This window comes from Takifugu flavidus, chromosome 16, assembly GCF_003711565.1.
Source record: "Takifugu flavidus isolate HTHZ2018 chromosome 16, ASM371156v2, whole genome shotgun sequence".
Classification (NCBI taxonomy): Eukaryota; Metazoa; Chordata; class Actinopteri; order Tetraodontiformes; family Tetraodontidae; genus Takifugu; species Takifugu flavidus.
The window spans coordinates 11,909,254-11,933,866 of record NC_079535.1 but is presented as its reverse complement, the minus strand read 5'-3'; the positions used below and the strand labels follow the sequence as shown (position 1 = coordinate 11,933,866).

At 49.2% G+C, this 24,613-nt stretch overlaps 3 protein-coding genes and 1 non-coding gene across 5 annotated transcripts; all 4 read right to left on the bottom strand.

The window, feature by feature from the left end:
* Nucleotides 1-42: 42 nt before the first annotated feature.
* Nucleotides 43-12,436, bottom strand: arid4a (AT rich interactive domain 4A (RBP1-like)). The gene is made up of 25 exons (XM_057011496.1): nucleotides 12,317-12,436; nucleotides 11,319-11,369; nucleotides 10,221-10,331; nucleotides 9,526-9,591; nucleotides 9,362-9,452; nucleotides 8,381-8,460; nucleotides 8,203-8,300; nucleotides 7,959-8,091; nucleotides 6,730-6,809; nucleotides 6,576-6,652; nucleotides 6,299-6,492; nucleotides 6,152-6,224; nucleotides 5,926-6,020; nucleotides 5,713-5,810; nucleotides 5,262-5,493; nucleotides 4,986-5,188; nucleotides 4,713-4,883; nucleotides 4,552-4,633; nucleotides 4,307-4,481; nucleotides 4,163-4,225; nucleotides 2,784-4,085; nucleotides 2,589-2,690; nucleotides 1,399-1,506; nucleotides 1,166-1,312; nucleotides 43-1,087 (listed from the first exon to the last, which is right to left on the bottom strand). Exons 2-25 carry the CDS (start codon nucleotides 11,322-11,324, stop codon nucleotides 984-986), a joined length of 3,891 nt encoding a protein of 1,296 aa, XP_056867476.1. The 5' UTR covers nucleotides 11,325-11,369; nucleotides 12,317-12,436; the 3' UTR covers nucleotides 43-983.
* Nucleotides 12,437-13,021: 585 nt separating this feature from the next.
* Nucleotides 13,022-18,044, bottom strand: psma3 (proteasome 20S subunit alpha 3). The gene is made up of 11 exons (XM_057011535.1): nucleotides 17,895-18,044; nucleotides 17,383-17,465; nucleotides 16,870-16,993; nucleotides 16,678-16,779; nucleotides 16,450-16,523; nucleotides 16,058-16,130; nucleotides 15,829-15,894; nucleotides 15,699-15,745; nucleotides 15,242-15,309; nucleotides 15,064-15,128; nucleotides 13,022-13,151 (listed from the first exon to the last, which is right to left on the bottom strand). Exons 1-11 carry the CDS (start codon nucleotides 17,913-17,915, stop codon nucleotides 13,107-13,109), a joined length of 768 nt encoding a protein of 255 aa, XP_056867515.1. The 5' UTR covers nucleotides 17,916-18,044; the 3' UTR covers nucleotides 13,022-13,106.
* LOC130513371 (small nucleolar RNA SNORD53/SNORD92) lies at nucleotides 16,284-16,363 on the bottom strand. The gene has a single exon (XR_008946714.1). It is a non-coding gene; the product is annotated as a small nucleolar RNA SNORD53/SNORD92 (small nucleolar RNA).
* Nucleotides 18,045-18,958: 914 nt separating the features above from the next.
* snx6 (sorting nexin 6) lies at nucleotides 18,959-23,499 on the bottom strand. 2 transcript variants are annotated; one of them, XM_057011530.1, is made up of 14 exons: nucleotides 23,399-23,499; nucleotides 23,214-23,264; nucleotides 22,278-22,382; nucleotides 22,093-22,203; nucleotides 21,842-21,963; nucleotides 21,647-21,770; nucleotides 21,448-21,543; nucleotides 21,274-21,379; nucleotides 21,101-21,176; nucleotides 20,990-21,029; nucleotides 20,825-20,911; nucleotides 20,573-20,732; nucleotides 20,395-20,480; nucleotides 18,959-20,281 (listed from the first exon to the last, which is right to left on the bottom strand). In XM_057011530.1, the coding sequence occupies exons 1-14, from the start codon at nucleotides 23,402-23,404 to the stop codon at nucleotides 20,228-20,230; spliced, it is 1,224 nt and encodes a 407-aa protein (XP_056867510.1). In that variant the 5' UTR covers nucleotides 23,405-23,499; the 3' UTR covers nucleotides 18,959-20,227. The 2 variants fall into 2 exon arrangements, with proteins under 2 accessions (XP_056867510.1, XP_056867509.1); XM_057011529.1 differs by having other exon boundaries at nucleotides 23,208-23,264; nucleotides 23,399-23,468.
* Nucleotides 23,500-24,613: the final 1,114 nt, after the last annotated feature.

The window sequence follows — 24,613 nt, the reverse complement described above, 5'->3', positions numbered from 1 at the left end:
CTTTGAGTGCTGTTGAATGTTCTCTGAAGGAGTGAACAGATGTATTTAAAAGCTTTTATTTTGAAACGGCTGTTGTCCAACATGGCTTCTGTCAGCAGGAAGTGTTTTAATTTACAGTTGTCGCTCTCAAACTGCTGCTAGCAAAACCAGCACATCCACAAAAGTTGCAGTTGATCAACAGTACAAAGTCTTCTGTTTAAAAATATTATAAATCATTCTTTACAGTGAAAAAGTCAAATACAGGGTGCATTATGTACAAAAACAGCCATCTGTTACACACCACAGAAGAAGAGGCAGGATATCCTCCAGGAGCCAGGAATGGACTGAAGTATGGACGATAGAATCCAGCAGAAATAGTAAAGGTATAGTCTAGAGTATCTCAGGTTGTCCACAAACTCACTTTTAATTCAACTGTTAGGAAAAAGAAAGTTAATGACTTCCTGCGATCAAGTCATCGAATCGACTAACAACAAAAGTGAAACTTTAGTGTCCACACGGAGCAAAAATCAAGTTATTTCAAGTCAGTTCTTTGACCTGAAGTTGAATTTGCTCAGCTGGTGCAGAGAAAACACTCCATTCTTTTATCAAGCGAGTGAATAAATTAATTCATTTCTTAAGTTGATGCCACTTGATGGAAGTTCTGCTTTTGATGCCTGAAATACAAGACTGATTTGATTAAAAATAAAGTCAAACTCCTGTTAAAAAGCAGAAACCGAAGCTGTGCAAGAAATGTCCTGTTGGATGGAACAGGTGACCACCGACTCAAACACGTTAAATAACTTTGAAATCATGACACAAAGGAGGAAGAATGGAAGGGGAAGGAAGTGCTCTGTGGTGACGGAACAGACCGATGACGCTCGCTCCTCAAACAGGAGGTCAGTCCACACGTGAGGGGCCTCCTGGCAGCCGCTCCGAGGTCAAAGGTCAGAGCGACTGGGCGGAGTCTGGCTGCAGGATGGGGTGACGCCACGGTGGACGTGTCATCACCTGCATTCGACAGCAACAGTGTTCTGTGCGGGCGAGGCCGAGGACGGACTCATGCCGGTGTCCGAAGACCCCGATGACGTGGAAACCGTTGTGTTGGACACTGAAAGGCAACAGATTAGCAGTCAGATCCTCCGGCTCGCTGCAGACACCCGAGTCCACCACGTCGGGACCTCCTCACCTTCTCGCTCTTTCTTCTTCAGCCTCTTTCTGCGCCTGTCAATGGACGCCACCTCCGACTTCAGGGTCAGGTAGTACTTCCTGACCTCCTGTAGCTTATCCTGCAGGAAGGAGATCCTCTCCGCGCTGGACATCCTGTCGAGCTCACCTAAGGGGCGGAGTTAAGACAGGTACGATTAATACAGATGATTCTGAACAAAATTTTAAAAAATAGCTGCGTGTATCTGTGCGTACCCAGCTGGAAGCTCCACTTGTATGCCCTGTTAGGAGATGACAGAGCACATCGAGACTTCTGAGCCTTCTGACAAAGTGTCGACGGGTCGTCGCTGTCGCTGCTCTGAGCTGAGGGGGAAATCAGGTTCAGCTGGTCAATCACTCAGATCCTTTCAGGTTGCACCAAAGTATAAAGCACAAATATCCCAACAATGTCCACGTCACCGTGATCGGAAACCTTTTCATGAATGTGATGCTAACAGGCACCTAGCTCAGTGTTGTTGTTAGCTTAGCTCAGTGCTTCTCAATTATTTTCTGTTACGCCCCCCCTAGGAAGAAGAAAACATTTTGCCCCCTCCCCCCCCCCCCCCCCCGCCGTGACTATAATTAGTATCATTTGTCTATGAAATTGTTATAAGTACACCTCTGCATAACATTGTATCCTTATTAATATTAAAGAAAACAAAAAAAGAAAGAAATATAGACCAAAGCGGGATGATTGTTGCCAATATTCGGCACGTTTTTGCCGAAAAAACTTAAGCGGCTGATCAGCGTGACTGGGGTGTAATGTCTTTAAGTGAGGGTTAGGGTGACCCAGGGTTAGGGTTAGTGTTAGGGTTAACCAGGGTTAGGGTGACCCAGGGTTAGGGTTAACCAGGATTAGGGTTAGTGTTAGGGTTACCCAGGGTTAGGGTTAACCAGGGTTAGGGTTATCAGCGTGACTGGGGTGTAATGTCTTTAAGTGACGCCTTCATTTATTTGGCTTCATGCTGTCCTGCCAACATTGTTAGACACGGTAAACACACCGGTCTTTCCTCGTCTCCCACCGTAGTCGCAGTGAAGCCAAGCGCTATAAAGGCTTCGTCATATTTCCTCGTCTTAGCTTTCGGGAGACTTTCGTATGTCTCATTATCTCCGTCTCTCTCCGCTTTTCTTTTCATCACTGTTAAGTATTTTTTCATGCCGTCTCTTGGTGGTTTGTTCACTGCACTTCCTATCTCTTGCTCTGTGGTGTGTGCGCGCGGGATGTGCGATTACACTTTATTCTAGTACGGCAAAAAAATAAATAAAAACATGTTCTCCGGGGTCACACGCGCCCCCCCTGGCATCGCACCCACTATTTGAGAAGCGCTGGCTTAGCTTAGCAGAGGTGCGTCCTCACACACAGAAAAGCTGTTGATGATCCCTGATGAGCACTAAGCTCCACCCACCTGCTCCATTCTTGTCCTTGGCAGGCGTGGTTACTCGTTTCTGGGTGCGTTTTGGTTTCTTTGTGCTTGGACTTGAGTTACAGTCAGGTGACCTCTTCTGACCTGCACACAAGACGCATTATTGTTCGATGGATCCGGCGGGAGAACGAACACGACGACACACGTCACGATTGACCGGCAAGTTTGACGTCTCACCTCTGCTGTCGTGTACAGATGAGGACAAGGAGGTCCCGGAGTCTCTCTCCCGCTCCTCCGTGACCGAAGACCCCTCCTCGGGTGCTTTCCCCTGTGGGTGGAGCTCCTTCAGACAGGGGGCGGAGCAAGGAGCAGTGGCTGCTGGGAAGGACCTGACCTGATGCTGGGGGAGGAGGGTTGGCAGTGGGAGTGGTGCTTGTTCCTCCATCATGAGGAGCAGATGCTCTGGGGTGGAGGGAGGTTTCTCCTTGTCCTCCGGATCATCCAGGTCCACTTCATAGCACACTAAAGCCTCCGGACCGATCTGCGGTTCTAACTCAATAGCAGGAGGCTCTGCGTTGGGGAGATCATTCACCTGTGGCTCCTTCACCAACAACCCTGGAGCAATGTCCTGCCCCTGCGGTTCCTCAGGTAGGTGGAGCGACTCTTCGGCCTTCATTAGCTCCTCACTGCTCGGCTCCAAGTCCCTGAGAAGCAGCGAGGAAACAGGTTTAGGTGACGTTCCAATCGCCGCCTTGGCTGGAGTAAGAGGCGTTCTGCTGGGGGGGCTCCCTTCCTGCCTCCGCTCCGGGCAGAGCCTCTTCTCAACCGACGGCGGGCTCTCGCTTGTCTTGAGATTGAGGGTGGAGCTGCTGTCCTCCGACCCCTCCTCGGGGGCCTCCTCCTCAGTGGCAGAGTCCGTGTCCGAGTCGGCAGTGGCTTCATCGGGGGGGAGATGTTGTGAGGGCAGACAGTGAAGCACCACCAAAGGCTCATCTGCTCTCTTCAAACTGCTGTGAGGAGGAGAATCTGTGTACTCAGAGCTGGTGGTGGAGGAGGAGGTGGTGGTACAGGCAGTGATACGGGGAGGGGACTCTCGCCCTCCTTTGCGAGCCTTGACCCTGTGGAGGGAAAGAGAAGACCTCTCATGCTCCTCTAACAGAGGGGGGAGAGGGGGCGAGCCCACTGACGAAGATGTGGGGACCACTTCCTGTCCAGCAGGCACCACCGGCCCCTCATCTTGATGAATTAGTGACACAGAAGCTTCTCTTGGAGGTTCCTCCACTGGTTCCTCCTCCTCCGGCTGGTGCAGGAACGCGTCGGCTGTCTCCTGGGAACCATCAGGACTCAGCTGCGGAGCAGTTAGGCGACCTGCCGTCAGGTCAGCCGCCATCTTGTGCGTGACCTCATTCGTTTCCTCCTCCTCGTTGGCCACATCCTCTTTCTGCAGGAGGGGGGTTTCATTCCTTACTCCCCATGGTGACAGCTTCTTGTTGGGGGGTTCCTCCGTTTCACTGTCCTCCGAAGAGTTCCCAGAATCCTCTGCAGAACACACGCAGCAGTTAGAAACTCGGAAGGGGGACAAGAAACAGGAAGCAGGAAGCAGGAGGCGAGCTCACCGTTGGAGACTCGATCCGAGTCGTAGACCCCTGAAGTTCTTCTGGTTCTCCTGCGGGGCGTATCTGAGAGACAAACAGCACATCTGGTTAGCCCACTGAGCCAGGTGTGCCCACCGGGCGCCGAGCGTGGACCGCGTTCCTCACTTTCTCCGTTAGGCAGACTGGGCGGCATCTCCAGCCTCCGGCCGTTGGCTCGTCCCTCGCTGTTTGGTAATTTGGAGACACCGCGCCCGGTGGGACGACCCCGCTTCGCTCCCGTTGGCCTCCCCGCCATTTGCGGCTTCAGCTCGTCTCGCTCCCTTTCCAACTCGTCTTTGTTCTGTCAACGAGGGGGGGGGGGGTGTTATACGCGTCAACAGCCAGCGAGTCATGTGACACCTCGTTCTCACCTTTATTTTCTTTCTCAGTCGCTTCTTGGTTCCCTTCTCAACGGGCCAGATAATGCGGTCAGCCTTTACCCACTCATCATACCTGTACGGGACACACCTGTATTAACGTGGGACAGACTCCGCCTCCTTCCGCCCCATGATCACGTGACAGCCAGTCTCACCTGACATTCCAGCCGTAGTAATGCACCAGGTAGAACTGCTCGCCGTTGTCAACGTCTGTCTTCTTGATGTGAGCTTCGTAGATCTTCTGAGTCTTCCCTCGGCCGTACTTCACCCTCACCTTGGTTCCCGTTACGGAGTCTTCGTCATCATCGTCATCATCATTCTCACTCCTGACACACACACACACACACACGTGTGAGTTTACATCACCATCAATGACATTTTAAAATCACAAGAAAGAAAACAGACTAATTTCTGGTCGTGTGACTCACCTGTCTGCTCTCCTCCTCTCCATCTCTTCCTCTTCATCTTCGTCTTCATCCTCCTCCTCAGAGCCTCTCTCCGAGTCTTCCCCTTTCCTGCTGATGCGTTTCCTCATCTCCCTCTGCTCCTCAGCATCTCCTCCTGCCACTCCTCTCTTCTCTGGTCTGCTGGGCGACTCTCTCTCCACCTTTAACTGGCTTCTCCTTCTTCCCTGCAGACAGACGGGTCAATCAGAACCACTCGGCAGCAACGGACCATTAAAGTCGAGCCTGCGTGTGTCTCACCCTCGGCGACATCTGTCTCTCCTTCGCCTCCTTCTCAATCTTAATGTCTGGTCCCTCCTCCACCTTCTCATCCATGGACTCCACTTTTTCAGGTCGAATGGAGGCTTCTCTCATCTCTGCGCCCAAATGTCTCTGATTCGATGAACTTGTGACTGTTCTGGGGTTGTTGTGGTGGATGGTTCTGAAGGTGATGGAGGCAGAGCGGCAGTACTCCTCAAAGCCATACAAATACCTGATAAATGGCAAATGGGCCCAAGTTATAAAAGACATCTTTGACCAAGATAAATGCTCGCACACACATCCATATGCACACCAACACGAGCCTTCATCACAAATCATCACAATGATGGAAAACAAGTCCACTCAAAATGCTTCAAAACTGATCTGATGTCACTTCCTGTCCCTGGTTGGGCGGGGCTAAAGCAGAGGATTGTGGGTCGGCTGTGCTTACTTCTTATATGCTGTCTTAACATTGTAGGAGGCCGCAGAGTTCAGGACAGGGATTCCAAGATCCACATAGACCTGCTTCCACATGGTCCCAGACTCGATCTGTAACACGAGACAGTGACATCATCAGCGCCGCCCAGGCCCCGCCCTCCTCCACTGGTCACTCACAGACCAGTCGCGACAGAGTTCTCAGGACAGACGGACAGGTCACACTTACCTTTCGACAGCCTCCGTAGTGACAGACCAGCCTGAAGAGCTTGAAGAGATTTAAGTCTTTGTAGCCCAGAACAGGAGGCTTGTTGATGGGGGTCCCTGGCGGACGGACGGGGACGCACAGTTACAAACACACCCTCATGTAGCTTAAGTTCAGTGAATCGTGTTATTGATCATGTAAAGACTCTTCATGGTTTGGACTCATTCGTTTCCCCTGACGTGAAGCTGACCTCTGTCCTCCATGAACTTGTAGAGCTGCTGCAGGAACTGGTCCCTCTCCTCTGGGTCCTGCTCCTCCTCCATCTGATCACACAAACACACCTCAGTATTTGGCTCCCTCATCTCTCACACTTGGCCTTTTCTCCTCCCCCCCTCACCTCATCCTTCATCTGTTTATTTATCTTTTTCTTCTCATCTTCCTCCTCTTCCTCCTCCTCTTCTTCCTCCTCGCTCTCCTTCTCTTCATCATCATCGTCATCACTGGAGGAAGAGTCCAGGATCTGACTCAGGTCCATCTTCCACACATCTGGGACTTCTCTGGTCTTCAGGAACAGGTGAGCAGCTTCAAACCCTAAAGGACACGTGTGCGATAGTTTAGGGGGGAAACAAACTCCTGCGTATGCACAGGTGCACTCTGGGAGCTGGAGTTTTTACCTTTCCTATCGGAGAATTCTGATTTGGCAATGCCGAGTGAGCCCACAACATTGACGTGTCTCCTAGCAACCGTGTGACTGTAGAAATATGGGCACGGATGAGAAACTGCATTCATCCTTTGTACTCGTCGAATGATCAGAGAAAAGCTACTCACAATTTGGAGTCGCTGAAGGCTCGGACAAGGCACTGATCCTTTTTCACCAGCAGCTCATCGTTACAGCTGGGAGACACCACCTGAAAACACACACACACACACACAAACACACACACACACACACACACACGGGTTTAAGTACACGTGCACTTTCCTTGGCTTTGCGCCAACCAAGCCTTGAAGGCGAGACAACAATTCTTGAGAGCCCTAACGACAGCGGTCCAGTTACACCATTGAAAACGTTAGCATAACGTTGTTAGCTTGCGGCGCCAACGCTGCATGCAGAGTGCACGTGATACAATCGTGCACAGCTTCAATATGTAGCTAAAGTGGAATTATTGAACAAGACTGTGGTCAGAGCAACGGTCACCTATTTAAATGTTCACAAGATTCTCTCATGGTTGGTGGTGTCGTCATGTTATAAATATACCCAGAGTCTGTGCAGCGGCCAACACGGCACTTCGTGGGATTCACCGGCACCACGGCTACAGAACCACCAACTCCGGAGACTGGACTGCTCACGGGAAATGTACGGTAAATTAGGCTGACAACTGTTGAATTTTAACGTATCATTTTTCTCTCTCTTTTATAAAAGTCCACAATCATTTACAAAATGTAAAGAGAACATTAAATGGGACAAATCATTAGTAACTTATGATCTACTGTGCAGCACTTTAACACTAAGGATTTAATAAAATGTGTGATTTGGGATAACGCTGTGGAATTTAAATGGAAGAATATGAAAGTTTTAAATGTCACAGTAAATGATATTGGTGACGAAATACAAATATCCTTCATCAGTGTCACTTATCAATAATCACTGTCAGAGTGGGGGGGCGGGGGGATATTTAACCCCACAAACATTTAACCCCCCAACCAACTTTGCTCTGAATGAACTCCACAAATCAAAGAAGAGCTAAAATAACCACAGAACAGATGGAAGAAATAATTCCAAGAATGATTAGAGTGAGTCAATCCGTCCTTTCATCAGCCCCTCCAGGAGTACAGCCACAACTATTTCCACGACTTTAATCAAGCCAGTGGGTCTCTGCTGCCACATTTACTTCCACGCATCCACCAGCTAATATGACACAGGAGTCGGGAGGAGCTGGACTCATCCGTTCCAAATGGAAACATTTTGGTTATCAAAAAATAGTAAATCACAACTCTTACTCCTACAAACTCAACAATCCTGGGACATGTAACGTGGAAACTTGGTGACAACGTACCAGAGCCAAGTACCAGCAGACTGGATCCTCCTCGGCCTCGATGCTGCAGACCTTCCCCAGCAGCTCATCGTTCAGCCTCCTCCTGTCATCATCCTCATCATCGCTGGACGAAGACTCGTTCTCCTCATCAGCCCTGAACCGGGCGGGCAGGGAGGGAGGGAGACAGAGAGTGGGGAAACAGGAAGTCACAGTTAGGGTCCCGTCTTGTTCCCGTTGGCCTGCTGGTCTGTATGACAACACTCACACAGCCTGTGAGGAGCGCCGGCCTCCACGGTTGGTCTTTTTGCCAATGACTGGGGTCCCAAAGTGTTCTGGGTTGGTGAGCGGCAGCTGATCCAGAGTCTGTGGAAGATAAATAAGCCCCTGAACACCGACTGGCCTGGTGACACTGGTGGAAGGATATAGGCCGGACAAAGACTCACCTCGCTCTCTGCAAAGTGTCGCTCTCCCTTCAGGCACAAGGACGTTCGACGCAGCGTCTTCTCGTCTCCGTCATCAAACACTGAAATATGGATAAAATCACTTCCTGTTCTCTGGAACCCATCCACCATTACAGCAATGGGGCGAGTCTAGATTACATGAAATGTTCTGAAAGAAGTTGGAGTAACGCGCCCAGACAGCTCAGGTGTGAGTTGATTAATGAGAGCACATGGATGGCAAGTTAGCCTCTATGATCGGCCCAAGCGCTACATTTCGCTAACCTGGAAGCAGAATGACGCCACCAGGTTGTTTACAGTCTGCATTGTGGTAGCAACCGGTGCTAACCTAGCGGAATCATGGCAAAGTATTTTGGGAGCATTGCAGAGACCGTCGCGATGCTGATCAAGACCACACAAACAAGAAGCCAAGAAGTGACGCGCAAACTCGTAAATCAATGCTGTTGAGTTAGCTGTGGATGCTACGTCGCTGGCTAACTTCTCTATGGATTGTCATGGTGTGGCGTAAAGAGTCAACCGGGGTGGCCCAAGAACAACAAAGTCAAACGCCACCTAGTGGGGTGGACAGGGCTTAAACTCACCCAAGAAACTTCCACAAACTGCTTTGTGGACAGAAAGTCCAGTTGCATAAATTATTCATGCCATCCGAGGGAGGAGTGTAGTTAGTCTGTGTTGTCTATAGCTGTACTAACAGAGCGAGATAAAAAACAAAATCTATTTTTGCAGCCCGATGGGAGCAATTTATACACCAGCCAAAGCCGACAGGAGGCAGTTTAAACTCTTTTCTCCAGTTTTCTCACCTGCCCTCACCTCACCTATTCAATACTATTGAATACTCGTTTTCCATCTTTTCCCATTGCTCCACTTCCTGCCCCCCATCTGAATCATGTGACTGCAAACCTCACATGGTCATGGGACTCAGTTTCCGTATGACCCTGCTGGGACGGGTCAGCAGCACCGACTCACCAACAGTGTAGAGGCTGGCGTCGGTCAGTTTACTGATGACGGCTTCGCTCGACAGGCCCTCGTTGGTCTTCACCTCAACTGTAGTTCCCACCTGCAGACAAGCCCAGCTCTCAAACGGTTCTGTCTCCATGGTAACGAGCAACACAAGGGAATGGCACACTTACCCTGAGCAGCCCCTTCACCTGGTCGTCGTGTACCACCTGAGATGTATTTTCACCCTTGAGAGTCACCTGATGACAGACACACACACAGAGTGCAGGTTAATGTACATGACCACAAGAGTCCGGGGTTCATTTCAAGGACACTGGGACAAAGTGATGCACGACCAGGAACTGGACCAACATCAGTCTAATGGCTGGAGTGCCCTTCCACTCGGGCGCTGCCACAGACACCACGCTGATCCACATTAACAGGATAAAAACAGACCTTCTGAGTTGATTGTGTGATGACATCATGCCGTGGCGATTGACAGGGGAAGCCCTAATTAATGGGATAATGCAGCTTTTGGGGGTGCAGTCACAGTAGGAAGATTTCTTCCGTGCCATGCTGGAGCACTTTGCCTCCAACTCACACTAGCAAATCACCATTACGTGGATAAATTGTTGTTCAGGTGCAGCAGAGTGAAGACATGGGTCTCGCTTTAAGCTGGGCCGGGTTGTTTCATGTGTTGCACAGGCAACGTGCTCCAAATGTTCCATTTACTAATGTGAGTGCATTCTAAAGCCTTAAATTTACCATCTGGATATTTAACACAGTGTTGAAACAGCTGGACGTTCAGATCACAGTCAGGAGACGACATGAAGAGTTGAACTGGAGTCAGGTCTTCGATAATCGTTCTTGATTCTGATAAATCTCTCACCTTCACCTTCACCAGACGCTTCACAGTCTTGATCTTTGCCTCACAGAAAGCTCCTCGATACTTTGCACTGACGTCTGTTCCAACTGTCAGGTAGGCAGGCTCATCAGCTGCCTGCAAACACAAACATACGCGTCAGAACACACACTCCCAGCATGCACTGCGTCCCTTTTCATGCACCATGGGTTAGCGTGTCCCCGCCAGTTAAAAAACTGAAGAGAGAAGAACTTGTAGCCATGCTGACGCCAGACACACTTGGCTTTGTCTGAGCAGATCACATAATCCCGTCACATTTCAGGACACCCGGGTATCCAGGGAGCCAACGTGTGCCAGATTAAACTGTAAAACGGTTCTGAAAGCGAGAGGATGTGCGAGACCACGTCAGGATTTGGTGCTAAATGATTGTTGTTCAACACCGGTGAAGGTGGGACACGACGTTACTCTGGTCCATCGTGCAGTTGCCTGTTATTATTCTATTGTGTTTAATATTTTACTGGATTGGGCTGGAGGTTTGTTGTTTTTCCCCTCAGAATTAACCAGATTCTGTTTGTATTTGTGTGATATGATGTGATCATGATAGACTGGGCAGTTTTATTGAAACAAAACTCAGTAGAACTGAACTTCTGGCGCGTGTTGTCGCTACACGATGTCATACTGTGATACTGAACTTTAGAGCGTGGTTATGTTGTGTCTTTAGACACTCAGATTGTCAGTATAGGACATGAAAGGTGTCACATGAATCAACTGCAACATTCTCAAGTGTTTCTCTAATGTTCCTAAACCTTTATTAATCAAAAGCACGGTGGGGACTTCTGAGATTTCTCTTCAGTTTGGTGTAGGTGACTAAATAAAGTGTCCCCTCGTAGTTTTGTGTTTTGTTTTTTTTACTTGCCCACTTTGATCAGGATTAAAAGTGAATGCGATGGTTCTGGGGAGGCAGATTCAGTTGAACGTGCTCATACTGCAACTGTCAACTGACAGTCACAATTAAACAGGGTTCACTTAATAAACTGGACTAATCCGTGTTCTACTGGGGAAAAACCAACCTTAAATAGATATCTAAACAGATGCAGTGTCCAGCTGGACGGCTCACACACTCACCTTCATGTCTCTGCTTGTTTTGGGGGGGCCAGCTCGAAGGACTTTAGATCTCTGAAAAACACAAATGGAGGGTAAATTAAAGGCGACAGGCCGGGCGAACTCAAACTTTCCAAGGGCGAGAAAATAAGGTAAAGGAAGCTAAGCAGCTAGCTGCTGGCTGGTGTCAGCTCAGGCATTCTTTTCTGGCTCGGTGCAGCCCCCTCCCTCCTCCCTACCCGGATCAAATATGTGGCCTAAAGAGCTCAAAACAATTTGGCTGACAGCGTTTAATTCATCCGTGTTGGAGCGGCAGCTCTCTGCAGGCGGTAGCTCGAGTACGAACTCGAAGGGCGGAGAAATGGAGCAGTGAGCCCGGAGAGGAGCCTTCGTTCCCGCTCCGCTCCCAGGTCCACTGAGTCACGTCGCCATCACGGCTCGCCATGTCAGCTCTGCTAGCTCAGCTAACTTCTCTCCCGGCAATCGTCCGCTAACGAGCCGCAGTCGAGGTGGAGGCGTCGGCGAACACGACCGTGTAAAGGCGCGGACTAAAGCCAGAGTGTGGTTATTTGTCGCCAGAGGGCCGGAGAATCGAGCGGAGTTCGTGTTGGAGCTCAATTTAGCTACTTGGCTAACTGGCGACTCAACAAGCTAGTTTGAAATCATATGGCGATTTAAACCGAGTTACCAGCGGAGCAGCGTCGACACGAGCCGCGCTTCGGGCTTCAACTTTAAAGTTTTTTAACCCGACGGAGGCAACGTGACAGCCGGTGGAGGGAATCCCGCGCTGAATTTATGGATTTAATACACGACTCTGTTTCCACAAAGACGCACAAGCTTCACATTTCTTCAGTGCAAAAACAAGCCGAGTCTCGCTGCCATTCAATTCACCGCCAGCTCGTTTTCACGGCTGCTCTCGGGGGGGCTCACGGTCCCCGACTAACATCCAGCGGACCCTTCGGTCCCGGCCCGCTGCTCAGCTCGACTCCGGTTCGACACCTAATGTGGGCATTTTTACTTACATTCACGGCCGCGGCTGCTTCCTCTTGCTCAGGTCAGTGGCGATACATGAACAACAAGCTGTTGAGTACCGAGCTCTGTTTCCGGACACGCGATTGGCTGCGCTCACGCTGGTTCTCGCGATGCCGCAATTCTATTGGTCAACGAGATTCTCCATTGCGATTGGCTGGGAGAAATCTGCTTCCGCTATTCGTCGATACGAACGCAGCGCCACGAGGGAAATGACGGCGACTGTTTGACGCTCGTCCAATCAGAGTCGAGCTGCGAGGAAGAATGTCGTAATTGGCCGCGCGCGGTTGGTTCGCGACGCTGGCGGGCGCCGGTATTTGGCCGAGTGAGATTCTTCTGCGCTGGCTCCGCGAGAGCCGAACCGATCACAAATCCTCCAACGATCAGGCGGTGAATGAAGCGCGCGAGCTCGGCGCCCGTGACGTCATGGCCACGTCTCAAACCGTTGACGTTTCAGCCGGTTCCAACAGCCCCGTGACGTCAAACGGCGGCTTATGTTGCTCAGGAGGAATCTGCCGGTTCTTTGTTCCGTTACCCGAGCAGCTCGTGCACTCTGCTGGCACGTGAGGGAGCAGTGGCGTGCACAGCAGTCGTGCACGTGCAGAGGGGGAAGTTTACCAACCCACAGATAAACCTGAAAATAACCTTTGACCTGTGACCACCTGATTCCAGCTCCAAATCAACACACCTCAAACACACTAGTTCAACTTTTTATTCTCAAAGTGGAAACAAAGCAAATTGATTATTGATCAAATATTAAAAAAAACAACCACAGATTCATGTTCACATGTTGTCTTCGTCAGAGTCGTCCTCCTCCTCCAGAGAGTCCTGCAACAGAAACGAGAGCTCAGCGCCGTGTCCAACTGTCCCTGTCCAAGCACCTATGACCTGTCTGTCTCTATATCGCTGTAACTGTCTGTGTCCAAGCACGCGTCTATGACCTGTCTGTCTCTATATCGCTGTAACTGTGTCCAAGCACGCGTCTGTGACCTGTCTGTCTCTATATCGCTGCAACTGTGTCCAAGCACGCGTCTATGACCTGTCTGTCTCTATATTGCTGTAACTGTGTCCAAGCACGCGTCTATGACCTGTCTGTCTCTATATCGCTGTAACTGTCTGTGTCCACCACGCGTCTATGACCTGTCTGTCTCTATATCGCTGCAACTGTCCGTGTCCAACCACACGTCTATGACCTGTCTGTCTCTATATCGCTGTAACTGTCTGTGTCCAAGCACGCGTCTATGACCTGTCTGTCTCTATATCGCTGTAACTGTGTCCAAGCACGCGTCTATGACCTGTCTGTCTCTATATCGCTGTAACTGTGTCCAAGCACGCGTCTGTGACCTGTCTGTCTCTATATCGCTGTAACTGTGTCCAACCACGCGTCTATGACCTGTCTGTCTCTCTCTGTCGCTGTAACTGTGTCCAAGCACGCGTCTATGACCTGTCTGTCTATATATCGCTGTAACTGTCTGTGTCCAAGCACGCGTCTATGACCTGTCTGTCTCTATATCGCTGTAACTGTGTCCAAGCACGCGTCTATGACCTGTCTGTCTCTATATCGCTGTAACTGTGTCCACCCACGCGTCTATGACCTGTCTGTCTCTATATCGCTGTAACTGTGTCCAACCACGCGTCTATGACCTGTCTGTCTCTATATCGCTGTAACTGTCTGTGTCCAAGCACGCGTCTATGACCTGTCTGTCTCTATATCGCTGTAACTGTGTCCAACCACGCGTCTATGACCTGTCTGTCTCTATATCGCTGTAACTGTCTGTGTCCAACCACGCGTCTATGACCTGTCTGTCTCTATATCGCTGTAACTGTGTCCAACCACGCGTCTATGACCTGTCTGTCTCTATATCGCTGTAACTGTGTCCAAGCACGCGTCTATGACCTGTCTGTCTCTATATCGCTGTAACTGTGTCCAACCACGCGTCTATGACCTGTCTGTCTCTATATCGCTGTAACTGTGTCCAAGCACGCGTCTATGACCTGTCTGTCTCTATATCGCTGTAACTGTGTCCACCACGCGTCTATGACCTGTCTGTCTCTATATCGCTGTAACTGTGTCCAAGCACGCGTCTATGACCTGTCTGTCTCTATATCACTGTAACTGTGTCCAACCACGCGTCTATGACCTGTCTGTCTCTATATCGCTGTAACTGTGTCCAACCACGCGTCTATGACCTGTCTGTCTCTATATCGCTGTAACTGTGTCCAACCACGCGTCTATGACCTGTCTGTCTCTATATCGCTGTAACTGTGTCCAAGCACGCGTCTATGACCTGTCTGTCTCTATATCGCTGTAACTGTGTCCAACCACGCGTCTATGACCTGTCTGTCTCTATATCGCTGTAACTGTGTCCAAGCACGCGTCTATGACCTGTCTGTCTCTATATCGCTGTAACTGTGTCCAACCACGCGTCTATGACCTGTCTGTCTCTATATCGCTGTAACTGTCCGTGTCCACCCACGCGTCTATGACCTGTCTGTCTCTATATCGCTGTAACTGTCCGTGTCCACCCACGCGTCTATGACCTGTCTGTCTCTATATCGCTGTAACTGTGTCCAACCACGCGTCTATGACCTGTCTGTCTCTATATCGCTGTAACTGTCCCTGTCCAAGCCCGCGTCTATGACCTGTCTGTCTCTATATCGCTGTAACTGTCCGTGTCCAACCACACGTCTGTGACCTGTCTGTCTCCATCCAACCCGTCTGTGTCCAGCTGTGTCTCACCTTGGCGTATTTCTCTGCTTCCTCCCTGACATCTTTGGGAACAAGCTCGTGCCGTCCGTTTGTAACTGACAGGAAGCAAAAAGGAGAGGTTTCAGCGTTACCGTGACGACACGGCGAATCTAGGCAGGTGACCACGTAAACGGTGATAGAAGAGCAGCAAAACTGGTTGGTCTGGTACCTTCTCCCACCCAGCTGAGTTCCAGCTCAAACGCTTTGTCCTTCACCTCATCGTGGACGATATAGATTCTGCAACAGAGACGGAACAATCCCAGTTGTTGCTCCGTGATCATGATTGATTCACTGATTTCTGCTTATCAGGACGATAACGGAGCTGCGTTGCTCACACACACACACACACACACACACACACACACACACACACACACACACACTCGTGCTGGAAGCTCCACCAGAAGAGCATTGAGGCCATCATCTCATTTTTATCATCCATCTTGTCACATTCTGATCCTCCTCTCGTTTCTGTCCACCCAGCGAGGGTTTTGAGGTCAGAAATACTGACGGATTTTGTGGTTTCGACAGCACAGGGTGAAAGTGAGAATCGACCAAGACCAAAACTTTGACCGTAAGTTCCTCTCCCTCCGACCCGAGGGGCACAAACAGCGGTCCACACTCACATTTTGGCGACCTCTTTGACCAACTCCCTGCACGTCATGTCCTTCATCTGAACGCACACAGACGTACACGAGCATCAGAGAACGATCGTCCACACGGATCACGAACAGTTATTCTGATGCGACGCCTCACCTGCAGTTTCTCGATCTCCGTCTTGGCGGCTTGTTTTGCTTTTCCGATGGCGCAGCCCCAGTAACCCTGCACACACACACACACACACACAGGTCACACATTGACAACACCCTGATGTTCTGCTCTACGCCCACTCGATGTAACGGGCATTATTGGATGCTCTCTGAACAGGTCTGTCCAACCGGCTGGTCCCGTCCAGGCAGATCTGATTTGTGAGATGATAACTTACGTAGGAGATTCCTGATGGATCCACCATGTACAGCTGGGGACCGTCATCTTTATCATGCGATCCTAAAATAAAACTGCCAGAAGACACAAATATCAAAACCGGGGAGGCCAACAGCCAAACAACACACAACTACCAGCAAATGCAACACTGACGACAGCAGCAAGAACAATAGAGAAATAAAGAGTGCGTCTGAGTGTGCTCGTGCTCGTGCACGTGGGCTCGGGGACGGGTCAGACAGCCAAGAGAAGTGACATCACTAAGGTTCAGCCAAACGAGCGAAACCACTGTCAGTCATCATCCCACCCCGAGTCGCTCCTCATCTCTGTTTTCAAACGGTGTGGGTGGTCCCTGAATGCAGCACGCTCAGGTGCGACGACAGACTCTGAACTCACCTGCAGCCAAACGGTCTGACGGCGCTGTACAGCGTGTAGGCGTGCACGTACATGGCTACTCTTTCTGAGAGATGCTGAAAGAAGACACACAGCAAAGAGACACCTGAGATTCGCTTCATCTCCCGACTGAACGTTCAGTCACGCGTTTTGCTGTCAGTCATGAGCGAAGACCGTCGTCGGGAGCATCTACGTGCACACGGAGAACGTCACGCTGTGGAGCACGCTCACCTTTAGAGGAATGTCATATCCATAGCTTGACCTGAAACTTGAAGCTTCTTCTCTAGCAACATCTGCGAGGGAGCGGGCGTCTGCCAACAGACCGGCAACGGCCTACAGACAGAACCAGAGATTTAGATGTGGTGAAATGTACCATGCAGGGACACATTCAGAGCAGAGGTGTGTGTGTTGGTGTGTGGTTACCATGCCGACATGTCTGTCTATGTTGAAGATGCGTTTATTGGAGCCCTGTTCGTATAGTTTGGACAGGACGAGCTTCTCCACCCCGAACACAACGCCGTCCTTACAGCGAATGGCGATCGCCGTGCTGCACCGACACACACACGCAGGAAGACGGACTGTTGCAGCAATATTTCCAGGATACATTTCTACATTTTGCTCGGTCCACTCGCTGTCAACAGGACAAACTCTTGTCTTAACCGGAACTTCTCTGGCGACAGAGAACCGGCAGATGGTGCTGGGGACGAGGCGACCACACGCCAAATCTCCACCACTACATCTGTTTTATAACATTATTTTGTTCGACGTCACTGGAGATAAATCATAAATGCATCTCTCCATGCGAATTTAAGGTGTGTGTCTGTTGGCTGAAGGGCAGACAGAGGTGGGCCCGGTTTGGATGAAAACTTTGTGCTGTTGACATGAAGTGGACCGGCAGAATGGGCCGGTGCTGATGGGTTCGGGGCTGCTGCTGACCTGCTGTTCTCCACAGCCTTCATGGCGTATTCCACCTGAAACACGCGTCCGTCCGGAGAGAAGGTGGAGGCTGACAGGTCATACTGTAACAAAGGTGAACAGGTTACTCCCTTAATGGGCCAAATCCCCGGAGACAAAACCTCCTAAAAAGGTATTTAATATAAATATTCCACACACCGGGTCTGTTAGCTGACAGGAGATTACAGCTCATCTTAAATCTAATGTAACGTCTGCTCCGTCATTGCGTTTGAGTAAAATTCATTTACTTTCTACCCATTCCGTTTACCTAAAACGTTGATAAATTTAATGTAAGCTTTTCACACTTTCAATTTCACTTAGATTTGGCTGAATGGCCCGTGTGACTCAGCAGGCTCACATGCTAGCTTGCTAACAGCGGATGAAACTACCGACTTATTATATAAAATGAGTTATTTATTATAAAGTTGAATCATGGGAGGCCTAAAAAGTTCCACGCCGAATATCTGAATGATGTGGACGTAAAATAAACTCACCCCGGTCCCGATGGAGCTCATTTTTACTCTGGACCCTGGTCGTGGTGTTCAATATGCGGAATCAGAGCTAACAGCCAACTAGCTAGGCTCGTTTCCTGTCGTCTTCAAAGTAAAAGCATCACAAAATCAAATTGTTAATTTTCGACAATGAACAATCTCTGTCTCTCCCTTTAAAATCCGTGTTTTTAATGCACCTCACTAATTTAGAATATTACCAGAGGTTGATTAATTTTTTTCCAAAGGGTATAGTCTCTAAATTAACAGCGCACTGACTGATATATTCCAGGTGTGTATGACCGTGCTGATAACTGATTTGTTTATCTGAACTTATTAATCTACTAGAAATATTGGACTTCTAAACATGTGCAGCTCTCAGTAGTTGGTTGGGGCTGCTCTGATGACCTTCAGCTCTTTGGCCTTGCTGGGTCTGGTATCTTTCATGAAGGGAAGCTGAGAGACACCAGACCCAGGATGTTGTGGGATGGGGGCAGGTCCTGATGTAGAATGAAATCAGCAGGAGGAAGCATGAAGTGCTTCAACAGCTCCTGGTAGAGGATCTGCTGACCTTTGACCTGCTAAAAATGACAGTAAACCCAAACCATCAGTGACCAGAATCTTTGGACTGGAGCTTGAGCAGCTTGGACTCGGTATCTCCACTCTTCCTCCTGACTCTGGGACCTTGAATTCCTGTTTGTCCTCGGCTCAGGTGAGACTCCTCTGACGTTGTCACTCATTAACAGAAGGACGATGCAGCTGGGAACAGCAACGTTTCCTGAGACTCTGAATTTTGGGTTTTCATCAGCTGACGTTTAAAGAAAACTTGAGTCTGTGTGAGGAAGCCAATGAGTTTCGTTTTTGAGTGGCACCGAGATAAATCCCATTTTTAACATTTTCATTTACTGAGATGCACCTGTGGGGTTACTTGCATGTCCTGTTTGAGATCCATAAAGCTGATTATCATTAGTTACATCAAATGTTTGGCAATTCTCTTTCTGACGAGGACCTTTTCGGATCAGAAATGTGAAAATGTCCTTTAAATTAGATGTACAGATCAATACAGGTGGTTTGTTTCAGGTTTTGTATTTTCCTCCTTTTTATTCCTCATCCTGCTATTATTTTAGTTCACCCAAAGTCAGACATTTTTATGTACGTACGTTGTTTCGAAGACATTATTCAACATGTATCATTCTCCATCTCGGTACATCGAAACATCTATTCAGAGCTGCACCTCAGTAATGTACAACCCAGTGTTGTAGGAAAAGTGTTCATAAAGTTTTAATGAATATCAGTATTACCATGGAAAGAGAGTTTTTCCTCCACTCTGAATTTAAATGAAACTTTGGTCACAAGAAAAACATTCAAATAGAAAAAGTAAAAGTTGCAGCGACTGCTGGATGAAAAGGCAAACAGCGTGCTGGCTGACCAACAACGGCTACATTTGGTGATGAAGATGATTAGAGCCCATCTGTTAATACCAACATTTACAAGCTTGTCAGTAAGTGACGTCACTACTAAACCCTCAGCTAGACAAAACATCCATGTACCGCCAAAATAAAAGAGGTGGAGCGAGTTAGGAAAACCTGTCAACAGACAGCAGCAGTTAGAGAGGCAGGCCCGCCCAGAGCGGACCACTTCGGAACAACCCGCTCGGAGCGGGATGGGGAGGTCCGCTCTGGGTGTTCTGCTCTCAGCAGGTCGGAGCGGACCACTAGTTATGTAAAAAAAAAAGTGTTGAGATGTTTGTATTGTTTCGTAAAACATTAAAGTAATTTTCACTGTCACTTGGTATCTTCTCAATTGTTATCATGAGCTCAAATTCTTTTGAAATTTTTACAACTACACACATCAAAAAGTGAAATGAAAATTTCTGGTGGTCCTCCAGCTGGTATGGTGACCTCCCCCTCCCCAGTAGATTCGAAGAAGCAACAGACTGTAAAGAGAAAAATGCACAAGAAGCCTGCAGGAACCACCAGAGGCTACTGGGAACCAGCACCATCAGTGACAGTCAAGTGTTAAGCTTATGCTAATGCTAACGATAACATTCTCCCGCTGTTTGTCTGTCTATTTCACATGACCACTCAGGAAACACTGCTGGACAGCCAAAAGCAGTAGAGGAATGCTGAAGAGAAAGATGGGATGTTGGTGGCAGAGAGAGGAAGACAGGGATGAGAAACTGATGAAGTTGATGGACTTAGTGCCTGCTTCAACGATGCGCCGTCTCTCTTTCTGTGTTCGTCCATTTGGGCTCCTCCTGGTGATGCTGTGTCCAGTCTGAGGTGGGCGGGGAAGTGGTGAAGGGGGTGTGTCCAGTCAGATGTGGCTGTGCTAACAGGTTATGTATTTCCTTTCAGGATGCCCAGACAGCTCTGCAACAGCTGAAGGTTCCCCTGCAGGTGAGTGAGCAGGACGCACAGGTGAACAGGACACACAGCAAAGCTGCTCCAGCTTCCTATTTCCTTCCTCTCAGGAGTAAGAGAAACTCTCTGCAGGACGCCATTACCTTTGCATGTTTGAGCTCCAGCTCAGCGAGTTCCACCAGGTTCTTCCTGAATGCCGCCACTCGTCTCGTCTTGAAGTCGATGAGCTCTGAGGACGGAAAACGGACCCGTCAGACCCGGCGGCTCGAACGGACAAAACACGGAAAGATCAGAGAAAAAACAGGAGTCTGTCTGCGTCACCTTGCTTAGCGGATTCAGAGATCTTCTCAAATTTGTGGCAGCAGAGCTGCTGGGTAGTCTCGGCCTGCAGGACGTCCCTGTTCTTGGCTCGGGCTTTGTCTAGAGCCTTGTTGGCATTCTCATAGTCCACCAGAGCCCGGCCCCTGCGGTACAGGAGGTCCTGCAGCAGCCACATGGCCACAAACCGTTTGACTGAACACACACCGATTGATTGTCCACGCTAACAACAACAGGAGATCGAGTGGCGCTCACCTTGGCGGCCTGAGACTCTCGCAGGTAATATTTGAGCAGGTCGGCCAGTTTCAGGTCTTCGTCTGCTGCCACGCGAGCTTCGATCTTCTGCGGAACACAAGCACACACAGTCAACTCACGGGACAAGCGTACGAGGACCGCCGCGTGGCATCACTGCAGACGCACCCGTGTCTTTTCAAACAGCTCCGACACTTTTAGGAAGAACCTGGAACACAACAGGAAGTTGACGTCAGTCGGAGCCGAGACAGAAACACACAAACGTGTGGCTCAACGTACTTGCAGAGATCCGTGGAGTCCTGCGTTCCTAACGTGTAGAGAGACGAGGCGATTCTGTTGATGTCATCGGCAGAGTCTGCACACACACACACACACACACACACACACACACACTCAGTGAGTCCTACATTCTCGTGCAGCTGGAGAAACGTGCGAGCTTTCCCCGTTCTTACTTTTGTGCGAGCGGATCATTCTGTCAGACTTGACTGACGCGTCTTTGACTCTGTTGTGATATTCTAACAAAAACGTCTTCTCATGCTCAAAGAAGTCGTCCACATCCTGAGACACACAAGCGATATCAGTGGTGGTGTCTTATTGTGTGTGTGTGTGTGTGTGTGTGGACTCACTTTCACTCCTGCCACCAGAACGCCATCAGCAGACTTGACAACATTTTTAAAGAAATCCTCCAACTTCTCCTTCTTGTTCTTCCCTCGAACACTTAGCTGTCACCACAACAACATGTCACATGACATCAAAAAGCTGCCCCAGCGTGATCATGTGACACCAGGTGTATATAGAAATGGCAGGTGTGTCGCGTGGACTCACATCCTGGTTGTACTCCAGAAAAACGTGGAAATTGAGGTCTTTCCTGAGAACCGGGTGGGCAGCAATGCGGCACAGAAAGACCTCGTGCATGGCAACGGTTTTCTTGAAGATGGCCAGATACTCGCTGGGACAGAGAGGAAGGCGAGTCAGGGGACGGCACAACTGCAGATGAGGCAGAAGGGGGAAGGAACTCACGCCTCCAGCTCTTGCTTCATCTTGGTGAACTCCTCCTTCGTCATGGACCCTTCTCCCTCTCCAAGCTTCTGCAGCTTCTCTCTGGACGCATCGAAGTCTGGCCTCGGGGGGGCAGGGGGGATCTAAGCAACAACAACCAGGTCAGATCTTCACTGTTATCTTAACCATTACCAGTTACACCTCATCACAACAGTTATGGTTAACTAGTCTCAATATTTACTGGAAATCTAACAACAGTTAATAACTCTCACGATATATCCTGCATATTCTTCATTCTCCACGAACGAGTCATGAAGCCAGATGAATTCTTCGTGCTGTCTGACCACTGAGAACTCATTCTGCTTGAAGTTTGAGAGGGTGCTCTGTGGAGACAGGAGATGAGTCCTTGAGCATCTCGCCAGCTCTGGGGGTGTTGCTGTTCCTCTGACAGACCCACCTTGGTGTGGACGGTGAACTTGACCTTGTCCCTCTCGCTCAAAGCATCAGAAATGTCCACCTGTAGTGTGGCGTCTGTCTGCAGGTCCACATTCACCGCACGAGGCTGCAGAACACCAGATGAATATCCCATCATGACCACTTGCTACCGTTAACATTTATCTTTAAACAAGCATAAAAACTAATCAAACAGGAAACCAATCAGAGCTGTTCAGGGATCAGTTTGATTACAGTTGTGTGTCCAGGTACATCTTTGACTGTCAGGGTGCCTGCATGAGCTCATCTGCACGATTGAACTGGACAGACTGGCTTTGGTTAACATAACTGGACACCCCGGTTTTAGTTTTCATGCCTCATCGCCTCCCTTTTGCCACTCAGAACCTGCCACCAAGTCAAAATAACAACAGATTCTGAAAAATTCTGATTACTCTACATTTCTGACCCCATCAATTGTCCCTTGGGGTGACAAGTAAAGGGCATTTTATTCAGATATCTCTACTAATCACTACAGTTGTCTCTGTATCTCAAACATTATGAACTTCGTGTAATTACAGCTTAGAGACCTTAGATGCTAATCCGTTAGCTTGATGCTCGTGACCTCACACACGTATGTGCAGGAGTGGATAACTAAACTCCACTTTTATCACAAAAGGCTACAAGTGAATTCCCAGATTATAGTGATGTACATTCTTATCTACGAGTCGGGCTCAGAACAAAGGGCATGACAGTCATGTGACCACTTAATTGACAGCTGTTATGAAGGTTAGCTCAGTTAGCAGCCGATGCTAACGGCCTTCAGTCCGCCAGCCTAAAACAACTATTAGTAGCACCGTTAAACTCGGAATAAAGTAGGTCTGTTAAATAGTTAAGTTAGCTGAGGAAAACCGGATCAGTGCGGACACAAAGACAGGCAGACAGCCCAAACACTGACACTCACTCCCCGTTCCTCCTCGGAAAGAAAGTCCGGTCCGTCATCGAGCCCCTCCTGCTACGGAGAAACAGAGAGCAGAGCCATTACTTCACCACCGCCAGACACCGAGCAGACGAGCCCGGTTCCACCTGGAGCGTTAAAGAGCCGAGAAGGCAGGAAAAGAAAAGCGAGAAGAGGAGACCCGAACCTACCATCATGGCTGCGTACGGGTGGAGACCGGAAGTGCGGTGACGTCACCAACCCGGACGTAAACTGTCCTAAACAATCTGTGTTTGTTTTCACCCAAACACTGACAGATTTGATGAATTTATGAATCTGGATACTGTCACCTTTGCGTGTGATTAACCTCATGAGCCATTTAATCCGCCCGAGTCCTGTTAGGAGCAGCAGAATATCTTCAAGGTTCTTCTGCCAGCTGCCTTTAATCTTCATAACCAAAAAAAGTTTTTAAAATGTTTGCAGTGTCATTACTTTTATGACCCGTTAACGTTCAGAGAGACCCATTTTTAATATGTAGCCACCTTCTAAATTTCTTCATACAAACCCTTCCGGGTCAGTTTGGTACTGTGGCTGTTAACAGACCCAAGATGACTGAAGACTTTAGGACACATGTTGTAAAAGGTCTCCATCCACAAAGGAGTGGGAACCCTGAAGGACTGGAGCCAGCATCTCAGTGAGACCTACAAACAACCACCAAATGAGGACAAGGCTGCAGCACCAGCGGTGGAGACTCTCGATGCCAACACGTCTCCAATTTAGGCCTCCGTCACCAACTACATCACACCCGGATCTTCTGAAGGTAGTTTCAGGATATGAGAATTTCCTTACAGATTTTGGGGTGATGCCACAGTCAACAAGGCAGAAGGGTGTCAAGGCAGGAGGAGGAAGTGCAACCTGATGGGCTGGTGCAGAAATGACAACCTGGGCAAAATAAGAGCGCTGTGGTGACCACTATAGTGTCACGCTTCAGCACACCAACATCACCTGAGCCACACAAACATCAGCTGCCTGATTAGCTGAAGAACAGCACAGACATGGAGTCTTTACAATGTTCTAATGTGGTTGAGAGCGTCCCAACATGCTGCAGCAGCACAGACGCAGCGGAATGGTGGACATGCTACCATCTGGTTTAAGGTGCCGGTCTCCCTCCGGGCTGATGACATCACGCCGCTGACCCATTTACATTCAGGTTCTTGAACTTCACTTTACCAATTTCCATTATACAGTCAACAAATCAACACTGTACCTATTTAGATTGGTTTAGGTCATCTGTAAAGTGTTTATACCACAGTTCTTAACAAAAAGCCATGTGACATCATTAGGGTGCTCCTGCTCCTCACCCTTTCATTGGTCGGGCCGGTGTTGCCTTTTGTGGACGTGCTTACTCACACGTTCACAAATAGAAG

Excerpts from the sequence above, each read along its gene's own strand:
- arid4a (XM_057011496.1), bottom strand. Across the intron at positions 6,021-6,151 it reads CAAGTTCATGGAGGACAGAG|GGACCCCCATCAACAAGCCT; the intron begins GTCAGCTTCACG and ends TCCGTCCGCCAG. Across the intron at positions 1,507-2,588 it reads CAAGGACAAGAATGGAGCAG|CTCAGAGCAGCGACAGCGAC; the intron begins GTGGGTGGAGCT and ends TTTCCCCCTCAG.
- snx6 (XM_057011529.1), bottom strand. Across the intron at positions 21,771-21,841 it reads ATGAAGCAAGAGCTGGAGGC|CGAGTATCTGGCCATCTTCA; the intron begins GTGAGTTCCTTC and ends TCTCTGTCCCAG. Across the intron at positions 21,544-21,646 it reads TTCTGGAGTACAACCAGGAT|CTAAGTGTTCGAGGGAAGAA; the intron begins GTGAGTCCACGC and ends TTGTGGTGACAG.
- psma3 (XM_057011535.1), bottom strand. The coding sequence starts at position 17,915 with ATGAGCTCCATCGGGACCGGG. Across the intron at positions 16,780-16,869 it reads TAGACAGACATGTCGGCATG|GCCGTTGCCGGTCTGTTGGC; the intron begins GTAACCACACAC and ends TTCTGTCTGTAG. Across the intron at positions 15,895-16,057 it reads ATCCATCAGGAATCTCCTAC|GGTTACTGGGGCTGCGCCAT; the intron begins GTAAGTTATCAT and ends GTGTGTGTGCAG.